Source organism: Phyllopteryx taeniolatus, chromosome 7 (genome assembly GCF_024500385.1).
Source record: "Phyllopteryx taeniolatus isolate TA_2022b chromosome 7, UOR_Ptae_1.2, whole genome shotgun sequence".
In the NCBI taxonomy this organism is placed as follows: Eukaryota; Metazoa; Chordata; class Actinopteri; order Syngnathiformes; family Syngnathidae; genus Phyllopteryx; species Phyllopteryx taeniolatus.
This window is the reverse complement of record NC_084508.1, coordinates 16,321,204-16,338,004: the sequence shown is the minus strand read 5'-3', so window position 1 is coordinate 16,338,004 and position 16,801 is coordinate 16,321,204. Positions and strand designations below refer to the sequence as shown.

Below are 16,801 nucleotides of genomic sequence, written 5' to 3'. Positions count from 1 at the left end.
CAATGTAATCAATAAAATTATTCCCCAATTGAATTAAAAACAAAGGTTTGTTCATCATAACATCTATCACAAAAGAAAGAGACACAACCTCCACGGACGATATTTATAACCACCAACTGTGTTTATCATTAGTCTTCCACACGTCGAATTAGCAGCTCTCTTATGTGTCAGATGGATTTACAAAAGAGCAATCCAAAATTCATGATTGGTGACAGACGACAACAACAACAGAAATTGTCAGAGTTGTTCTTGTTTCAATATGTTCTCTCATTAGAAAAGCCTTTCGGAAATGTTGAGGTAGAAGATGGATGTACTTTATCAGTACCGCAGACTCTCTCGTCCTGTGGGATTACACACTTCATTTCTTGACAGCTGATTTGTTGTCTGTGTCAGCCAATAAGTGAATTTCCTCTTGCAAGGAATGTGCACAGGCCCTCGGAATCAATGTCAGGATTTTATCACTCGTAGTGACAGTGCATGATGTGTGTTCACCTCCCAGCAGAAGCTCATTACTGGTCTCAATTTAATCACAGCTAACTGCTAATTAGAGTAGATATAATATGATAAACAATACACTTCAATAAGACACTTAAGTGCACCTCTCGAGGAAGCTAGATGACCTCTGATTTGGTTGTATTTGGAACGATCTTTTTCTCATAGAAAATACTTGCATTCCGCAACAAGATCAAACTGCCGCAATCATATAAACTTTAATAACAGTTAAGCAAAGTTTAAAGTAAGTTATCAAATGTATGTTAAAACACGTGGTCTGGTGAGATACAAGACATCTGGTGAGAGATCCTTCTTGAGGATTATTAAATAAGTGAATCATCGCAACACTTTTACTTTAATTGATAGGAACATTAATTATCATTTAATACAGTTTACCATTTGAACCGCTTTTATACGGTCATTTTGGTGATGAAAAGCATCACTCTGTCCATATTATCTCTATACTTGGCTGACATTGACAGCAGTATTACTGCTACTGACAAGAGCATCATTATACAGCATTATTTTACAAGGCATGAAGGTAAATCAATAAATCAATATTTTACTGAGATGGAAGGTTTTTACTTTTACAATTCAATCGTAAAATAAAGATTTGTTGCTGTCGGGGCAGCATGGTGGACGACTGGTTAGCACATCTGCCTCACAGTTCTGAGGACTGAGGAGGGTTTTCTCCGGGTACTCCGGTTTCCTCCCACATCCCAAAAACATGCATGGTAGATTAAGTGAAGACTCTAAATTGTCCATAGGTGTGAATGTGAGTGCGAATGGTTGTTTGTTTATATGTGCCCTGCGATTGGATGGAGACGAGTTCAGGGTGTACCCCGCCTCTCGCCCGAAGATAGCTGGGATAGGCTCCAGCATGCCCGCAATCCTAGTGAGGCTAAGAGGTACAGAAAATGGATGGATGGATGGATAGTTTGAGAGACAGTTGCGCAGTAATGAAGACAGAGATCAGAAGTCACACCAGAGTGTGTTCGCACCACCATCTTGACAAAGTCACTTCACCAACTCATAGATCATGAACAACTTGTAAAGATAAAAAGCATGAAATTCAAGTAGGTTTGTTTACAGTAGCTGAACATTTCACACAACGCTGGCAGAAACTCGACTACCTCTCTAAGTACACAAGTGTGCAGAGATTCCCATCAATCGCGTCACCTCCCTCACTTATTTTCGTAAATACACACAAACCTTACCTCTCACGGACAAACTCTGCGAGTTCCTTGGTTGCCAGCTGGCCGTGCTTCATGTTGTGGTAGAGCACATCAAAGCCAGCATTCTTCTCCCCCTGCCAAGGCACAAATAGTGTGTTAAAACCCATCCATCCATCCATCCATCCATTTTCTGAGCCGCTTCTCCTCACTAGGGTCGCGGGCGTGCTGGAGCCTATCCCAGCTATCATCGGGCAGGAGGCGGGGTACACCCTGAACCGGTTGCCAGCCAATCGCAAGTGTGTTAAAACCCTCGTAGCAAATCAGCATGACACTATAAGAAAATCAGGTAGCTCTTTAGTGTAGGGCTGCACAATATTGGAATTTTTATTTATTTTTTAAACCTGCGATATATATTGCAATGTAAAATAATACAGGATCAGTGTTGGGAAAGTTCCTTTTCTAAACTAACACGTTCAAAGTTCAATTCATCGTTCAGTTTATCATTAAAAAATGAACTACTTTTAATGTTGCTGATGGCTTATTACCCTCAAAATACTGGCATTTCATTTCCCCATTGTTGCCACCCATTTAGTCCACACTAGTAGCCAGCTGCAGCTTTCACCCTACAATCTCAAAAACATGAGTAAAAACTTGTTGCTTGAATGGTGTTTTTTAAAATGAGGAATTAAAACAAAAACACAACTTTTGTTCTTTGTGTGCAAACAAAAACACGCAACACAGTATGATTGGAACGAAGGTGAAAGGTCATTGATCATTTTGAATTCCTTGCAGCTCTGGTTGACTATCCATCCATCCATTTTCTTTACCACTTATCCTCACTAGGGTCGCGGCCTGCTGGAGCCTATCCAAGCTATCTCCGGGCGGGAGGCAGGGTACACTCTGAACCGGTCGCCAGCCAATCGCAGGACACATAGAAACAAACAACCATTCGCACTCACATTCACACCTACGGGCAATTTTTACAATAACGTACTGTATTACAAAAGAACACATTCACTCCCATTTACGCAGTGTCCCTGAACACACCTCGCACACTCACGCAGCTGCCATGTGCCTGCCTAGTTTCATTCTGAAGAGCGAAATAGGAAATGCAGCAGGTGTCCATTCTTTCCCGTGTCCTCATTCACAGCTATCATACAAGGGAATAAGTATACAACACTCTTGGCTGCCCCGTGTGTTGTTTGAAGCGTTATAATTTACTGTAACATGGGGGCTAATCGTATTAGCATGTCCAAACAGGTCCCTCTGCTGTTCACTTTTAATATTACAGTTGATTCACTTTATAATTGCAGTACACCAACCTAACACAGCTATTGCACATATGTACATCGTGATGATGATGCTTTAACAAAATATTTTGCAGCCCGATTTTAGTGTTGTAAATGTGTCTATGAATAAACTGGCAATAAATGATAGTTTGTTGATCATGTGGAATTCGATCAACTTGATGTATTAATTAATTTGCGTAGTAACCAGCAAAGTGCAATTTAGGGACAATTTCTAAAAGAAAAATTAACAACTTTTGCTTTTTTAGTAGCTGATCAAGCGATCAGGGTTGAACACCTACTGTGACAAAGCAGCAGGTTCTAATCCCAATTCTACCACTTGGCCCCTCCCCTTTGTTTTACCCCTTACGAGACATCGTCACCCCTCCCCCCGCTGGCTGTGTCATAGGCAGACGCGACAATTGTTAACATTTGCAAGATGCCGCCTTGTGTCAAATGTTACTATTATTATAAAATATATATATTTAAATGTATTTGTTTATGCAGTTTCTAATGGTGACTGGTATTTCATTTAATTTATTGATTTTAACCTGTCCTGTTCAGCTGCATGGCCTTGCAGAATGGTGGATCTGTATGCCTTTGTGCTGGAACAGTTTTGCTGTGTAACAGGCGAGGTTGAAATACTTCCTCTGCTTAATTAAAAAAAAAAAAACTTTTAATTAATCTGATGTTTATTGAAAATGCAACCCGACAGAAAATGGTTTTAGGGGACAGAGTGAATAAGAGGACTAGGGGTGAGAACCACAGCAGAACAATAGTGCAACAGTCTAGATATTAAAACACAAGTAACATTACAACAGTTACTTGTAGATTGGGGGTGGGGAGGGAGGAGCTTGGGGGGGGGGGGGGGGGGGGCACCCGGTGAGGACATGCCATAACTAACCAAGAGAACCAGATAAGAGAGGAAAGAAAAGGGTAGGACAGGATGTGGGAAAATGAGCAAGGCAGTGCTACTGTCGAGTGGTGCGGTGGGATTCTTTTTTAGTGTTTAAACACCTGTAAGAACCTGTGAGTTGATATGTTAGTATAACCTGTGTTGTTGTTAGTGATCCCACCACAACTAATTAAAGTCTATAGTGTTTCTATCAAACTTATTAGTGAATAAACACCATATCACATGCATGTTAGTCAACTGGTGTTCAGAGTTGCTGAGCCGGCACATCAAGGAAGGGAAGGAAACAAGCCCGTCCAGCAGGGGGACGCCACCGACCGCCCACGACCCAGGGAGGTCCCAAGCCTGACCGAAGTGCCGCCCGACCAGTCCCAAGGGGAGGGGCAAGGGGACCGGACCATTCCCCGACCACACGTGGTTTCTCCTTTCCTTAGGAAATTGGATACCCCTTCCTTCTCATGCACGCACAAAAGCAAGGGCTAAGACGAAGGTGAAGGGCTAAGGGGTAGAATTGGGATTGGTCCTAACTTACTATTATTTTGAAAACCGTTACAATTAAAAAAAAATAAAAAATGAATGAAAGATTCTGCAAAAACAAGCTCTTTAGTATTTTGCAGCTGTGTACTCTGCAGTGAAAGTGACGCATTTACTCCTGACTTCAAAATTAAAATTAGTACTTTACAGCAAAATATTTGGCTGTCCCGTTTGATGGCATGTAATTCCACAACTGTCAAGGACAGTGTAAAAACAGTACACATATCAAATGAAAAACAAAAAAAATATTCCAGTACAGGATCTTTAAGATCATACTGTTTCACAGATAGTTGTCGAAATTTGAAATTGTACAAAGCAACACCTCATTTAACTTAACTGCACAACTGCGGGAAGTGCCTAAGACCTTGCTTTGCTAAAAAGCTCTGCGTTGTGTCTCAATCCACATTTTCAAAGAGTTCTGTTTTCTGTGCAACCAAGAGAGCTGCTTCTCAGGTCCTAAAATAACCTGACAGAGAAGAACGGACCAATTCCCAGGTACCAGGGAAATGCCTGGGATGACAAGCAAGGCTTGACCACTTACACACACACACACACACACATCTGCACAGAGAGACATGCAGACTGGAGCAGATGACAAAACTAACAGCACTTTTGGAAGGTCTTTATGGAAGCAAGTAGCAGCTTTGTCACTGATGACTTGTCAGCTCATCTATGAAAGAACAGACAGAGCGACTTCTGAGCTGCCTGCATTACCTGACATATCACTAACCACTTGACTAATATACATGACATACAATGACTACTAATAAGAGTCCCTTATAACCAATAAATTATGCATGAATGTAAAAAAAAAAATCATAATCATGACTTTAAAGCTATATAAATGGATAGTCTAAAATAGAGTGTGCAGTACTAAACTTGACTTTTTTATTGTATTTGCTTCAAGTTAATTGCATCTGTTATTCAAATGTGATTTCAACCAACTCATACTCAATCATCCATCTATCCAGTTTCCCATCCTAAAAACATGCACCAATTCATTATGTTGTGGATTACAACAATGGTGGTAGAAATCAACATGCCACAATTGTTTTATTCTTTAATTATTTTTTAATAGTTTTTTAACATTTCAATGAAAATAGTTATTATGTGGGAAGTTACATCCTTCTGTACACACATAGTGAAACAGGCTGCACTTTGATTAATAAAGAGGGAATACAGGATAACAGCATATTTAAGCATATAGTATTATTCTTTTTATTTATTTTTTAACATTTTTGGGTACTTTTCACTTCCATTTGACAGATACAGTGGGTACGGAAAGTATTCAGACCCCCTTAAATTTTTCACTCTTTTTTTTATATTGCAGCCATTTGCTAAAATCATTTAAGTTCATTTTTTCCCTCCTTAATGTACACACAGCACCCCATATTGACAGAAAGAAACAGAATTGTTGAAATGTTTGCAGATTTATTAAAAAAGAAAAACTGAAATATCACACAGCCAGTATTCAGACCCTTTGCTCAGTATTTAGTAGAAGCACTCTTTTGAGCTAATACAGCCATGAGCCTTTTGGCTCACACCTTTTTTTTTTTTTTTTTTTTTTCTCCACACCTGGATTTGGGGATCATCTGCTATTCCTCCTTGCAGATCCTCTCTAGTTCTGTCAGGGTGGATGGTGAACATTGGTGGGCAGCCATTTCCAGGTCTTTCCACAGATGTTCAATTAGGTATAAATAGGGCTCTGGCTGGGCCATTCAAGAACAGTCACTGAGTTGTTCTGAAGCTGTGTGCTTAGGGTCATTGTCTTGTTTGAAGGTGAACCTTCGGCCCAGTCTGAGATTCTGAGCACTCTGGAGAAGGTTTTTGTCCAGGATATCCCTGTACTTGGCCGCATTCATCTTTCCTTCGATTGCAACCAGTCGTCCTGTCCCTGCAGCTGAAAAACACCCCCACAGCATGATGCTGCCACCACCTTGCTTCATTATTGGGACTGTATTGGACAGGTGATGAGCAGTGCCTGGTTTTCTCCACACATGCCACTTAGAATTAAGGCCAACAGTTTCTATCTTGGTCTCATCAGACCAGAGAATCTTATTTCTCACCATCTATCTATTATATTCCCATATGGTGTTTGTTGTTGTTGTTGTTAGATAACTAAGAACAAATGAAAGAGTAAGGTTTTGCACACAGGAGTTGTGTCTGTATGAAATAGGGGAAAGACCGGAGAGATTGATGATTACGCTCAAGAATTTGTCCTGTTGATGCAGTTGGTAGGCTTCTGCTGTTGCAACCTGACCCTCACACCAGATAGGTGAGCTGCCACTCAAACCTAGAAACACACACCCCACATCTCCTGTTCACTCCTGCTGACAGCCCAATGTCTGCCAGCTGTATGAACATTCAGTATTATTAATGATCGTTCACAGTAAACACTTTTGAAAAAGAAATAGGACCAATTCTGCTTTGAGCAATGCAGCACAAATGTGATAAGGCAAATGTATTCCAATATTTACTCATGGCGTTGATGCATTGCTTCCATGTAGTTCGTGTTTCATGTAATGAGTCTTTTAGTCTTGAGTTGATTTTGGGAGAAAACTGTTTACAATGTGGGGGTTATCCTGTATTGCTTGAGGTAACTCCCTTCATGGTAGGCAACTTCAACTTTGCCACATCGATTTCACTTTCAAAAAACTTTGAGACTGGTTAAGTTTTTGGTGTGTGTGTGTGTGTGTAGATTCATTTGTGGTGGGGATTCAAGGCAACATACAGTACATTTTAATTGGTAAATAATTGTGTGTGTTCATCAGAAATACAGGGTGGATTAGAGATGAATCCATTGTTGCTTCAGCACAGCTTTCTTTTGAGGATTTTGTTGAGAACAATGAACACAGACGGTAAATCCTAGGGGCTTGATTTAAAGTGTCATGGCTTATATTTGTGAGGCAGACAAAAGAGCCTGCAGTTGTTCCTATTGGAACATAATCTCAGAACTGCAGATACTACATGTTTACAATAATTCTTAATTTTGGATCAATCTGCGAGCATACCCCCCCCCCCCCCCCCCAAAAAAAACACTTATTAAACATGTCAAGTTGTTGCACATAGCACAATATGAGGGGCGTAACCCAACCTTCTTCTAGTGCCACAACGCAATACTTGAGTCTGATGAAAATCCTTCACATGTGAATCACGCAAACCCCCTCTTCCCTTGCCCATTGTCAATCTCTTATTCATCAATTAAGTTGACCATTTTGGTTACGCACAAGGGAGCTCATTACCATCACAATGAAGGGACTCGGGAGAGGAAAAGTTTGGGGGTTGGTGTATGTAAATGGTTAAAATCTCTACAGGGCAACTTTCCTATGAAGGCTTAAGGCCTCTTTATACTCCTACGGTCGCGCGGCCGAAAACCCGCGGATTGCGTCACGTGACCGACGAATTGCCGCGCGCGGCCCCTCTGCGTAGCTTGCCGCACACACGCCAAAAATAGTTGCTGCGCGTCAAACGCCGCGGAGATTATCTCTCGTGATTGGTCCATTTTAGTCACATGCTGTGATGACGTACTCAGTGTGGCCAAAAAAATGCAGAGGAAACGCCACCCTGTGGTGTCCTCGCCAATACCAGCTGTAGCGACACCCCCGACTTGGAGGTGAACTGCAGTACATTTTCAAAACTGCGCGCGTGGGTTGTGCTCAAGTATAAAGGCAAACTACGCGCCGGATAGCCGCAGTGACGTCAGCGAGGCCGCCGTCCGCGCGAGTATAAAGAAGCCTTTACTGCAAAGGAGCATTTGCACAGTTTAAACTGCAAGCTATTAGTTACGCGACGGAACATGGGAATCGAGCAGTCGCGAGAGAATTCAAGATCAACGAATCCATGGTTCGCAAGTGGAGGAAGCAGGGAAACGAGCTACGCCAAGTCAAGAAGACGAAGCTGAGTTTCCGCGGAAAAAAAGAAAAACAAAACACAGAAACAAGGCGAGGTGGCCCGAGTTGGAAGACCAACTCGAGCAATGGATTAATGAGCAAAGAACAGCTGGGAGAAGCGTATCTACAGTCACCATTTTACTTGTTTGAGCTTTCATAAAAGCCAGCATCATTTCTGAGGAGCCGCACGGCAACGAGACTGACTCCGACAATAACAAGAGGGAACCTGCCGTGTTTGATGGAGAACTTGCCCAGCTGTTCATTTCGGATACAGAACATGAGGACTTCGATGGATTTGTGGATGAGGATTGATCAAACAATAACGCGAGTACATTGTTAAATACTTCAATAAAGTACAACCGAACTCAGTTTTGCTCCCGCTGCCTTTTTAAAAACATTGTTTTAGCGTGCAAGCACTCTACCGCATGTTTTAAACTAGCGTACGTTTTACCATGCCTGTGCCCAATAATACGGTGCGCCTTATGTATGTGTTAAATACAGAAATAGACCCCGTAACTGAGACTTCGCTTTTTAATATGGTGCGCCTTATGCTTGTGAAAATACGGTGTGTTTTTTTATTTTATCCCCCCCAAAAATAATAACAATTCCTGCGTCAATTACTGAAACAGAGAGCCTTGCATCCAGTATTATTACAGTATAAACACAAAATTTGCTAACTTAAGTTGCAAATATTGTTCATCACAAATTGTTAGAATTATCAAAATGTGTTTGTGCAAGAATGATAAGAAATGTATTTCAGATTTAATTCATCAATCGTTCAGTGTAGGACAAAACTGTCAAATATAATATATAAAGTACAAAGTATCATTTACAAATAAATATATACACAAACTTCTTAATCCTTATTGAATAAGTAAGCGCTCCTGCGTGTCTGCATGTATTGTATGTGCCCGTCAAGCGCCTCTCTACCTGATCCCAGTTGTAATCAATTAAAACTAATTATAGGGCAATGAAACCTGGGACGAACTAATCTCTTTGCCATAGGGCAGATTGTACATTTGCTTTGCTACCACAATTTGTAGTTTTCACACAACATATCAATAACTGGGATCCTTACAGTCGCTGTGGGATAGAGTCATCAAAGACTTAGATGATTGAGCACTGGAAGGGCCAAGCAGAGTCCCTGACAAGTCTGCTTGCTCACCAATAAATCAAACCCCCAAGATGTGATCCACAGTGGGGGAAAAAAGTATTTAGTCAGCCACCAATTGTGCAAAGTCTCCTACTGAAAAAGATGAAAGAGGCCTGTAATTTTCATCATAGGTATACCTCACCTATGAAAGACAAAATGAGGAGGGGGGGGGGGGGGGGGGGGGGGGGGGTGGAATCTAGAAAATCACATTGTCTGATTTTTAAAGAATTTATTAGCAAATTATGGTGGAAAATAAGTATTTGGTCAATAAGAAAAGTTCATCTCAATACTTTGTTAAAAACCCTTTTTTTTTGGCAATGACAGAGGTCAAATGTTTTCTGTAAGTCTCCAAAAGGTTTTCACACTGTTGCTGGTATTTTGGCCCATTCCTCCATGCAGATCCCCTCTAGAGCAGTGATGTTTTGGGGCTATCGCTGGACAACACAGACTTTCAACTCCCTCCAAAGATTTTCTATGGTGTTGAATCTGGAGACTGGCTAGGCCACTCCAGGACGTTGAAATGCTTCTCACAAAGCCACTCCTTCGTTGCCCGGGCGGTGTGTTTGGGATCATTGTCATGGTTAAAGACCCAACCACGTTTCATCTTCAATGCCTTGCTGATGGAAGGAGGTTTTCACTCAGAATCTCACGATACATGGCCCCATTCATTCTTTCCTTTACACGGATCAGTTGTCCTGGTCCCTTTGCAGAAAAACTGCCCCAAAGCATGATGTTTCCACCCCCATGCTTCACAGTAGGCGTGGTGTTCTTTGGATGCAACTCAGCATTCTTTCGCCTCCAAACACGACAAGTTGAGTTTTTACCAAAATGTTCTATTTTGGTTTCATCTGACAATATGACATTCTCCCAATCCTCTTCTGGATCACCCAAATGCTACAGACAGGCCTGGACATGTACTGGCTTAAGCAGGGGGACACGTCTGCCGCTGCAGGATTTGAGTCCCTGGTGCCGTTGTGTGTTACTGATGGTAGCCTTTGTTACTTTGGTCCCAGCTCTCTGCAGGTCATTCACTAGGTCCCTCCGTGTGGTTCTAGGATTTTTGCTCACAGTGTTTGTGATCATTTTGACCCCACAGGGTGAGATCTTGCGTGGAGCCCCATATCGAGGAAGATTATCAATGGTCTTGTATGTCTTCCATTTTCTAATAATTGCTCCCACACTTGATTTCTTCACACCAAGCTGCTTACCTATTGCAGATTCAGTCTCCCCAGCCTGGTGCAGGTCTACAATTTTGTTTCTGGTGTCCTTTGACAGCTCTTTGGTCTTGGCCATGGTGGAGTTTGGAGTGTCACTGTTTGAAGTTGTGGACAGGTGTCTTTTATACTGATAACAAGTTCAAACAGGTGCAATTAATACAGGTAACGAGTGGAGGACAGAGGAGCCTCTTAAAGAAGAAGTTACAAGTCTGTGAGAGCCAGAAATCCTGCTTGTTTGTAGGTGACCAAATACTTATTTTCCACAATAATTTGCTCATAAATTCTTTAAAAATCAGATATTGTGATTTTCTGGATTTTTGCTTTTCTCTCATTTTGTCTCTCATAGGCGAGGTATACCTATGATGAAAATTACAGGCCTATCTCATCTTTTTAAGTGGGAGAACTTGCACAATTGGTGGCTGACTACATACTTTTTTGCCTCACTGTAAGTGCTTTCATTGCTGCTTTTTAGTATTCCCCATCTTTTGTTGACATTCAATTCAGACTAAAAATGGAATTGATCAGACTTAGATATGAAAACTCCAAAGACTGATGTGTTGCAACTTGGAACAAAGGTTGGCAATGTACTGTAATTCACCTTGTAGGAGGTTATACTGTTTAGTGCCCTCTTTGTGTAAATTTAAATACAGTATGTGAATGCACGGAGTTCATCATTTTACACCACAGATAGTAAGTGTAACAACCATCGATCAGTCCAATAGCCCCAAAGCCCACCTTAAGTCCCACATCAAACAGCTGCTGAATGGTCAGTGTGGCAGTGTTTCGCTGACTCACAAATGTTTCCTGCTTACAAGACAATTTACAGAGTAGATGGCCTCACAGCAAAATGGTGTCAAAAAACATCAGGAAGGAGCATCATTTCGCAGCAGCAACATCAACATGTCGTCAAAGGCGATCATTTAAAGGAGAATGTTTTTTTTTTTTTAAGGGACGTCCAGTTCTTGGTAATGTCACTGACGTGCCCTATTTTCTTCACTTGATGACTGTCTTCACTCTGTTCCTTGATATATTTAATGCCTTGGAAATTATTTTCTACCCTTCCCTTGACTGATACAACTTTGAACAATGACATCCCATTGTTGCTGTGGAAGTTCTCTGAGGACAATGTAACTGTGTGACTCCGAAAAGTATCACTCTTGATTGTATTTGCGTTATGGAATCAAGACACTGATGGCACTGTAAAACAATTAGAAAAACATTTGTATAAACAGATTGCACTGTTTATGTAAGGTCAGATTGAGCATTTTCATCCATCCATCCATTTTCTGAGCCGCTTATCCTCACTAGGGTCGTGGGAGTACTGGAGCCTATCTCAGCTATCAACGGGCAGGAGGCGGGGTACACCCTGAACTGGTTGCCAGCCAATCGCAGGGCACATTTAAACAAACAACCATTCGCACTCACATTCACACCTACGGGCAATTTAGAGTCTCCGATTCATGCATGTTTTTGGGATGTGGGAGGAAACTGGAGGCACGGGGAGAACATGCAAACTCCACGCAGACTGGGCCGGGGATCAAATCCTGGTCCTCAGAACTGTGAGGCAGACGCTCAAACCAGTCGTCCACCGTGCCGCCTGAGCATTTTCTTATAAGCAAAATCTACCAAACATCACATTACAGTTTATCGTGATAGGATATAGGTATCCTAGCACACATTCTGTTTCAATGGTTTCAAAATTAATTCCTGATCTAGAATTGATTTTATATATTTTTTTTTAATTAAGAGACTAAATTGTGGGTCTGCACTAGCTAAATCCTTGTTTTCCATGTTGTCTTATAACGGCCCTTTATTTTCATAGGGTAAAGCATTTAGAAAATAACTTTGATTGTGGAAAAGAATCAAAGAATAGAATAATAGAATAGAATAATTTTCTAGCTTAATATGGCAGAAATTAGAAAGACAATCAGACTATAGAAAGCCAAATACAATAGCACTGCAAAAGTATACAATTAATTCAGTAGATCAATCTCTATTGCCTTAAAATAATGTAACCCTTGTGTATTTGGATCAATTTGACCAGCACAGGCATAGTTTGTATTTACTGACTATTGTTGTTAGTTTTAGAAAGAGAGATTGAGACACTTACCCAGAAGTTGTTCTGAAAGAAAGCCATCATCAATCAACAGTCACCACGCTCTGTAAAGGATGCAGAAAGGACGTATATTTATTAGAACTTTATTTCATGTTTTAACGATCAATTTTAATTAATTGTCCTGTTTATACTGTATGAAGACACAGTTCTTGAATTACTTCGTATTTTCCGTCTGAAAAACAAGCACAACAACGTGAACCCCCCCCCGCCCCAACACACACACACACACACACACACACACACACACACACACACACACAGTCACGGTACGTTATTCACGAATTCACCGCTTTCAGTTTTTTTTCTGTGGAGTCTATCGTCAGGTTATTGACTAAAGTCACTTATTTAAAGTTTTTGTGCTCTTTATATAACACTCTACGAAGCCACAAGATGGCGCCAAAGCCCTGGCTACTAAGAAAGTAGTAGTTGGTGTCAAGGAAGTACTGTATGTATAAGTGGTACAGCTTGCCTGAGAGCTAACATCTTTGTGTGTAAGGGAGGAGCCAAGATTAACCTAGGTTGTTAGTGGAGGTTACGGAAAGTCTGTGCTGCATATGGGTTAGACTTTACCAATCTGATCGGTTTGATCGGTATCGGCCGATAATTAGTATTTTATGCTCATCGGCCGATCGGCTTTCATGTCATAATTCGCCGATCCGATCAATGACGTCATCGATCGGCTCCACAAAAGACATTTACTCCGCGTCGCCGTCGTGTAGGAATCCAAAAGCTAGTTTATTTTTAGCCTTGTCACGTCTTGTGGCGTAGTACTGAAACTATCTGACGGGCAATAAAGTTTTTTCAATCTTGTCAGTGAAAAAACACATCGTCGGTGTGGGACTATTTTGCGGTGTCTCAGACAAACAACACGTAAGTTATTTGCAGTCTGTGCAGAACTGAAGTACGTCGTGGGGAACGTCATCTAAATGCTACAGTTTGATCGGGCACCTGAAGAATGTACACAAGGAGGAGCATGCCTCGTTCAAGCAACACAGAGTAAGGGGGAAAAAAATTCAAAGGAAAAGCCAAACAGACGCAAACTCTGGACAACACCCGTCCATATAGCCGGGACAGTGAAAAAAGTAAGTATGTCATTAACAGTATTTGTTAAAGTAATTTTATTACAGTAAGTTACCACCCATTTTTTTCTGTCATGTTGTAATGTTGATTTGACCTAAACTTATGTCAGTGGTTAATCCTTGAATGCCCCCTAGAGGTCATGGATGTTTTAAAGATGTTTTTAAGTCTAAAATGCTAGAGAATAATTTTGAAGATATGTACTCAGTATACAGTACACAAGAATATACAATAAATGAACAAGTCATGTAAACAGACACATTGCGCCATCTTGTGATCGGATCGGTGATCGGTTATTGTTTTTTTAAACTTGCTGATCAGCCCCAAAAAACCTGATCGTGTAAAGCCTAATATGGATGTACACGTAGTTGTAAGTTGAGTCTGAAATTATATTTAACCGTTTTGGAATCAAACATTATATGAGCCTCAATTACTTTCCATCTTTCATCATTCGTGGCAGTGCTCAGTCCCTAACCCCCGTAAATAGCTGTGCTTTACAGTAGTTCTGCAAGATGTATCGTTTGAGTATTGTCATCGCAATGTACGTCCTGCGATGTTAGTGTTATTGATATGCAGTGAATCAACTGTAATATTAATAAGTGACCAGCAGAGGGACCTGGTTGGACATGCTAATAATATTAGCACCGATGTTACGGTAAATTATAACCCTTCAAACAACACACACGGAGCAGCCCAGTGATAAATACATATCTTCTTGTATAATAACTATTTTTAAGGATAATGGAATCAAATACACGCCTGTATTTTCTCTATAGCGCTTAAACAAATGCACTCAAGTATAGATAAACTAATGCTATTATGTTAATGCATGTAAAATAACAGATTGATTAATAACAAATGAATAGTGTTCGGTCGGCATGGGCGAACGACTATACAGTATAACTGGGCATGAAAATAAATTACTTTAACTTCATGTCTGGCTGGACTATTACCTGCTCAACATTACAGTGCATTTAATAATGACTTCAGACAAATTAATCAGTATACCTTTAGGCACTACTGAGCAATGATTCTTTTCTACTGAAGCTATTTTCATTTTAAACTCTCCAAACAATACAGAGAGGCAGGAAGAGAAATGTGTGCTGGTTTTCCCGTCACAAGTATGTTATCATGTATTTTTTCACATCGGAATATATATCGCAGGGTTAGTAAAAAAACATTTTTAAAAATAAAAAATAAATCGCAATGTCATTCTTTCCCCATATTGTGCAGCCCTTGTTTACAGTATCACAAAGGCTATGATCTGAATAAAAAAAAAAAAAAAAAAACAAGGTTTAGATTAGCACCGTCCTCATGAAAACACACGAGAAACGTAGGAAGGGTGCATCTGGGGTATAACAGGGATTTATAAAAGACTTCAGAAGACAATCTCAGAGGATGGGGAGCGTGAAGGAAGGAGGCTGAGTGGAGGAGTGATTAGAGGGATAGTGGAAGTGGAAGACCCGCCATGGTGATTGTTGTGTGGGTAGATACTATACTTGTGTGGTTTAAACTTTAGTCATCAACTTAATTGAACTGAAAAAAAACCCACTTACCTTCCACCTTCTATTTATTGTATGGCCATTAAAGTTCTTAATCCTTGTAATGTGTTTACACTCTTTATGCTTACAGAAACAGATAATGACACTGTAGAATGAATTTATATAAGAAAACCCAGCACAGCCCCTCACCTCCTGTGCATTTGAGTTACACTATGTACTCAGTAGCATACATCACGAAACAACAGAATCATCACAAAGAAGTTTGATGTTTGAATATTACAAGTTCTGTTTTTGTACACAGAAAGCCATGAAGACAAATGCTGACATTTCCAAGACTGGGTTCCCCACGGACTGCCTTTATACATGGATGCCTTTTTATATTTGCTGAGTATGTGTGTCTATGATGACCAAGTCTTTTCACTAGATGACACAAATGTCAGAATCAGAATCATATTTATTTTGCCAAGTATGTCCAAAAAAAACCCAAGGAATTTGTCTCCAGTAGTTGGAGCTGCTCAAGTACGACAACAGACAGTCAATTGACAGAGAATATTTTTGAGACATAAAGACATTGAGAAAAACAATCGCTGAGCAATAAAAGGTTGCTATTAATCTCGTAATGCCGGTACAATTATTATTTTTTTTTTGTGACAATTGTGCAAAAAGGTGCAGAGTCCTCTAGCAATTAGAGGAGTTTGAATGACTAATATAGCAATAGTCCGGTGCAATGACGATTGTGCAATGGGCACCGAGACTTCAAGGAATGTACGCAGTTTAAAGTGACTAGTAGTGCGATAATCTGGGACAATGTCGATTGTGCAAATGTTGCAGATACTCCTCAGTCAGTGTGCAAGTGGTGCAGATGGTACTCTGGCATGAGTGGCCAGTATTGGTCAACAACAGGACTGTTAACCTTGCATATAAAGGCACCATATAAATCTGAGGTAGTATTATTATTATTATTACTATTATTAGCAAACAAACAAATGCTGTGTTGTAGTTTAAACGGAAGAAGACATTTCTGCCTCAACTCAGAATAACTCGTTTTGTGAAATACATTTTCAAGTATTTTGAGAAAGGTTCCTGCTAGTGGTAAAGTGCAAGGTGAGGTCACACTAAATACTACATCAGCATTTAGAAGCCGATTTTTATTATTTTTTTCTGGTTATATTATAGCATATGACTGAGCTACAATTACATATAATAATTATAACAATGCTAAAACAACATATCCAATGGTGGACTAAGACTTACCCACTTTGTATAAATATAACTTTCACTTATAGTTTTACAAAGAAAAAGGCATTCTTTTATCAAGGGACACCTTGGTGCACCACTTTTAAACACAGAGGAACAGAGCTTAAATGCCAGTTTATTTTGGCCAGTATTATGGGACTCAGCATGAGCCTGTAGAACAAGAGAAAGGTGTGAGCTCTGACCCCATGT

General features: G+C 40.4%; 1 protein-coding gene across 3 annotated transcripts in view; it reads right to left on the bottom strand.

The window, feature by feature from the left end:
- Positions 1 to 16,801, bottom strand: part of fcho1 (FCH and mu domain containing endocytic adaptor 1) — a 50,586-nt gene that overhangs the window by 24,685 nt on the left and 9,100 nt on the right. For 2 of the 3 annotated variants that reach the window (XM_061778882.1, XM_061778883.1), the window contains exons 2-3: positions 12,771 to 12,820; positions 1,710 to 1,801 (exon numbers count right to left, since the gene is read on the bottom strand). In XM_061778882.1, the coding sequence (XP_061634866.1) occupies positions 1,710 to 1,801; positions 12,771 to 12,800 (122 nt within the window). In that variant the 5' untranslated portion in view covers positions 12,801 to 12,820. The remainder of the gene's footprint in view (positions 1 to 1,709; positions 1,802 to 12,770; positions 12,821 to 16,801) is intronic. The other variant, XM_061778884.1, reaches the window with a different exon arrangement.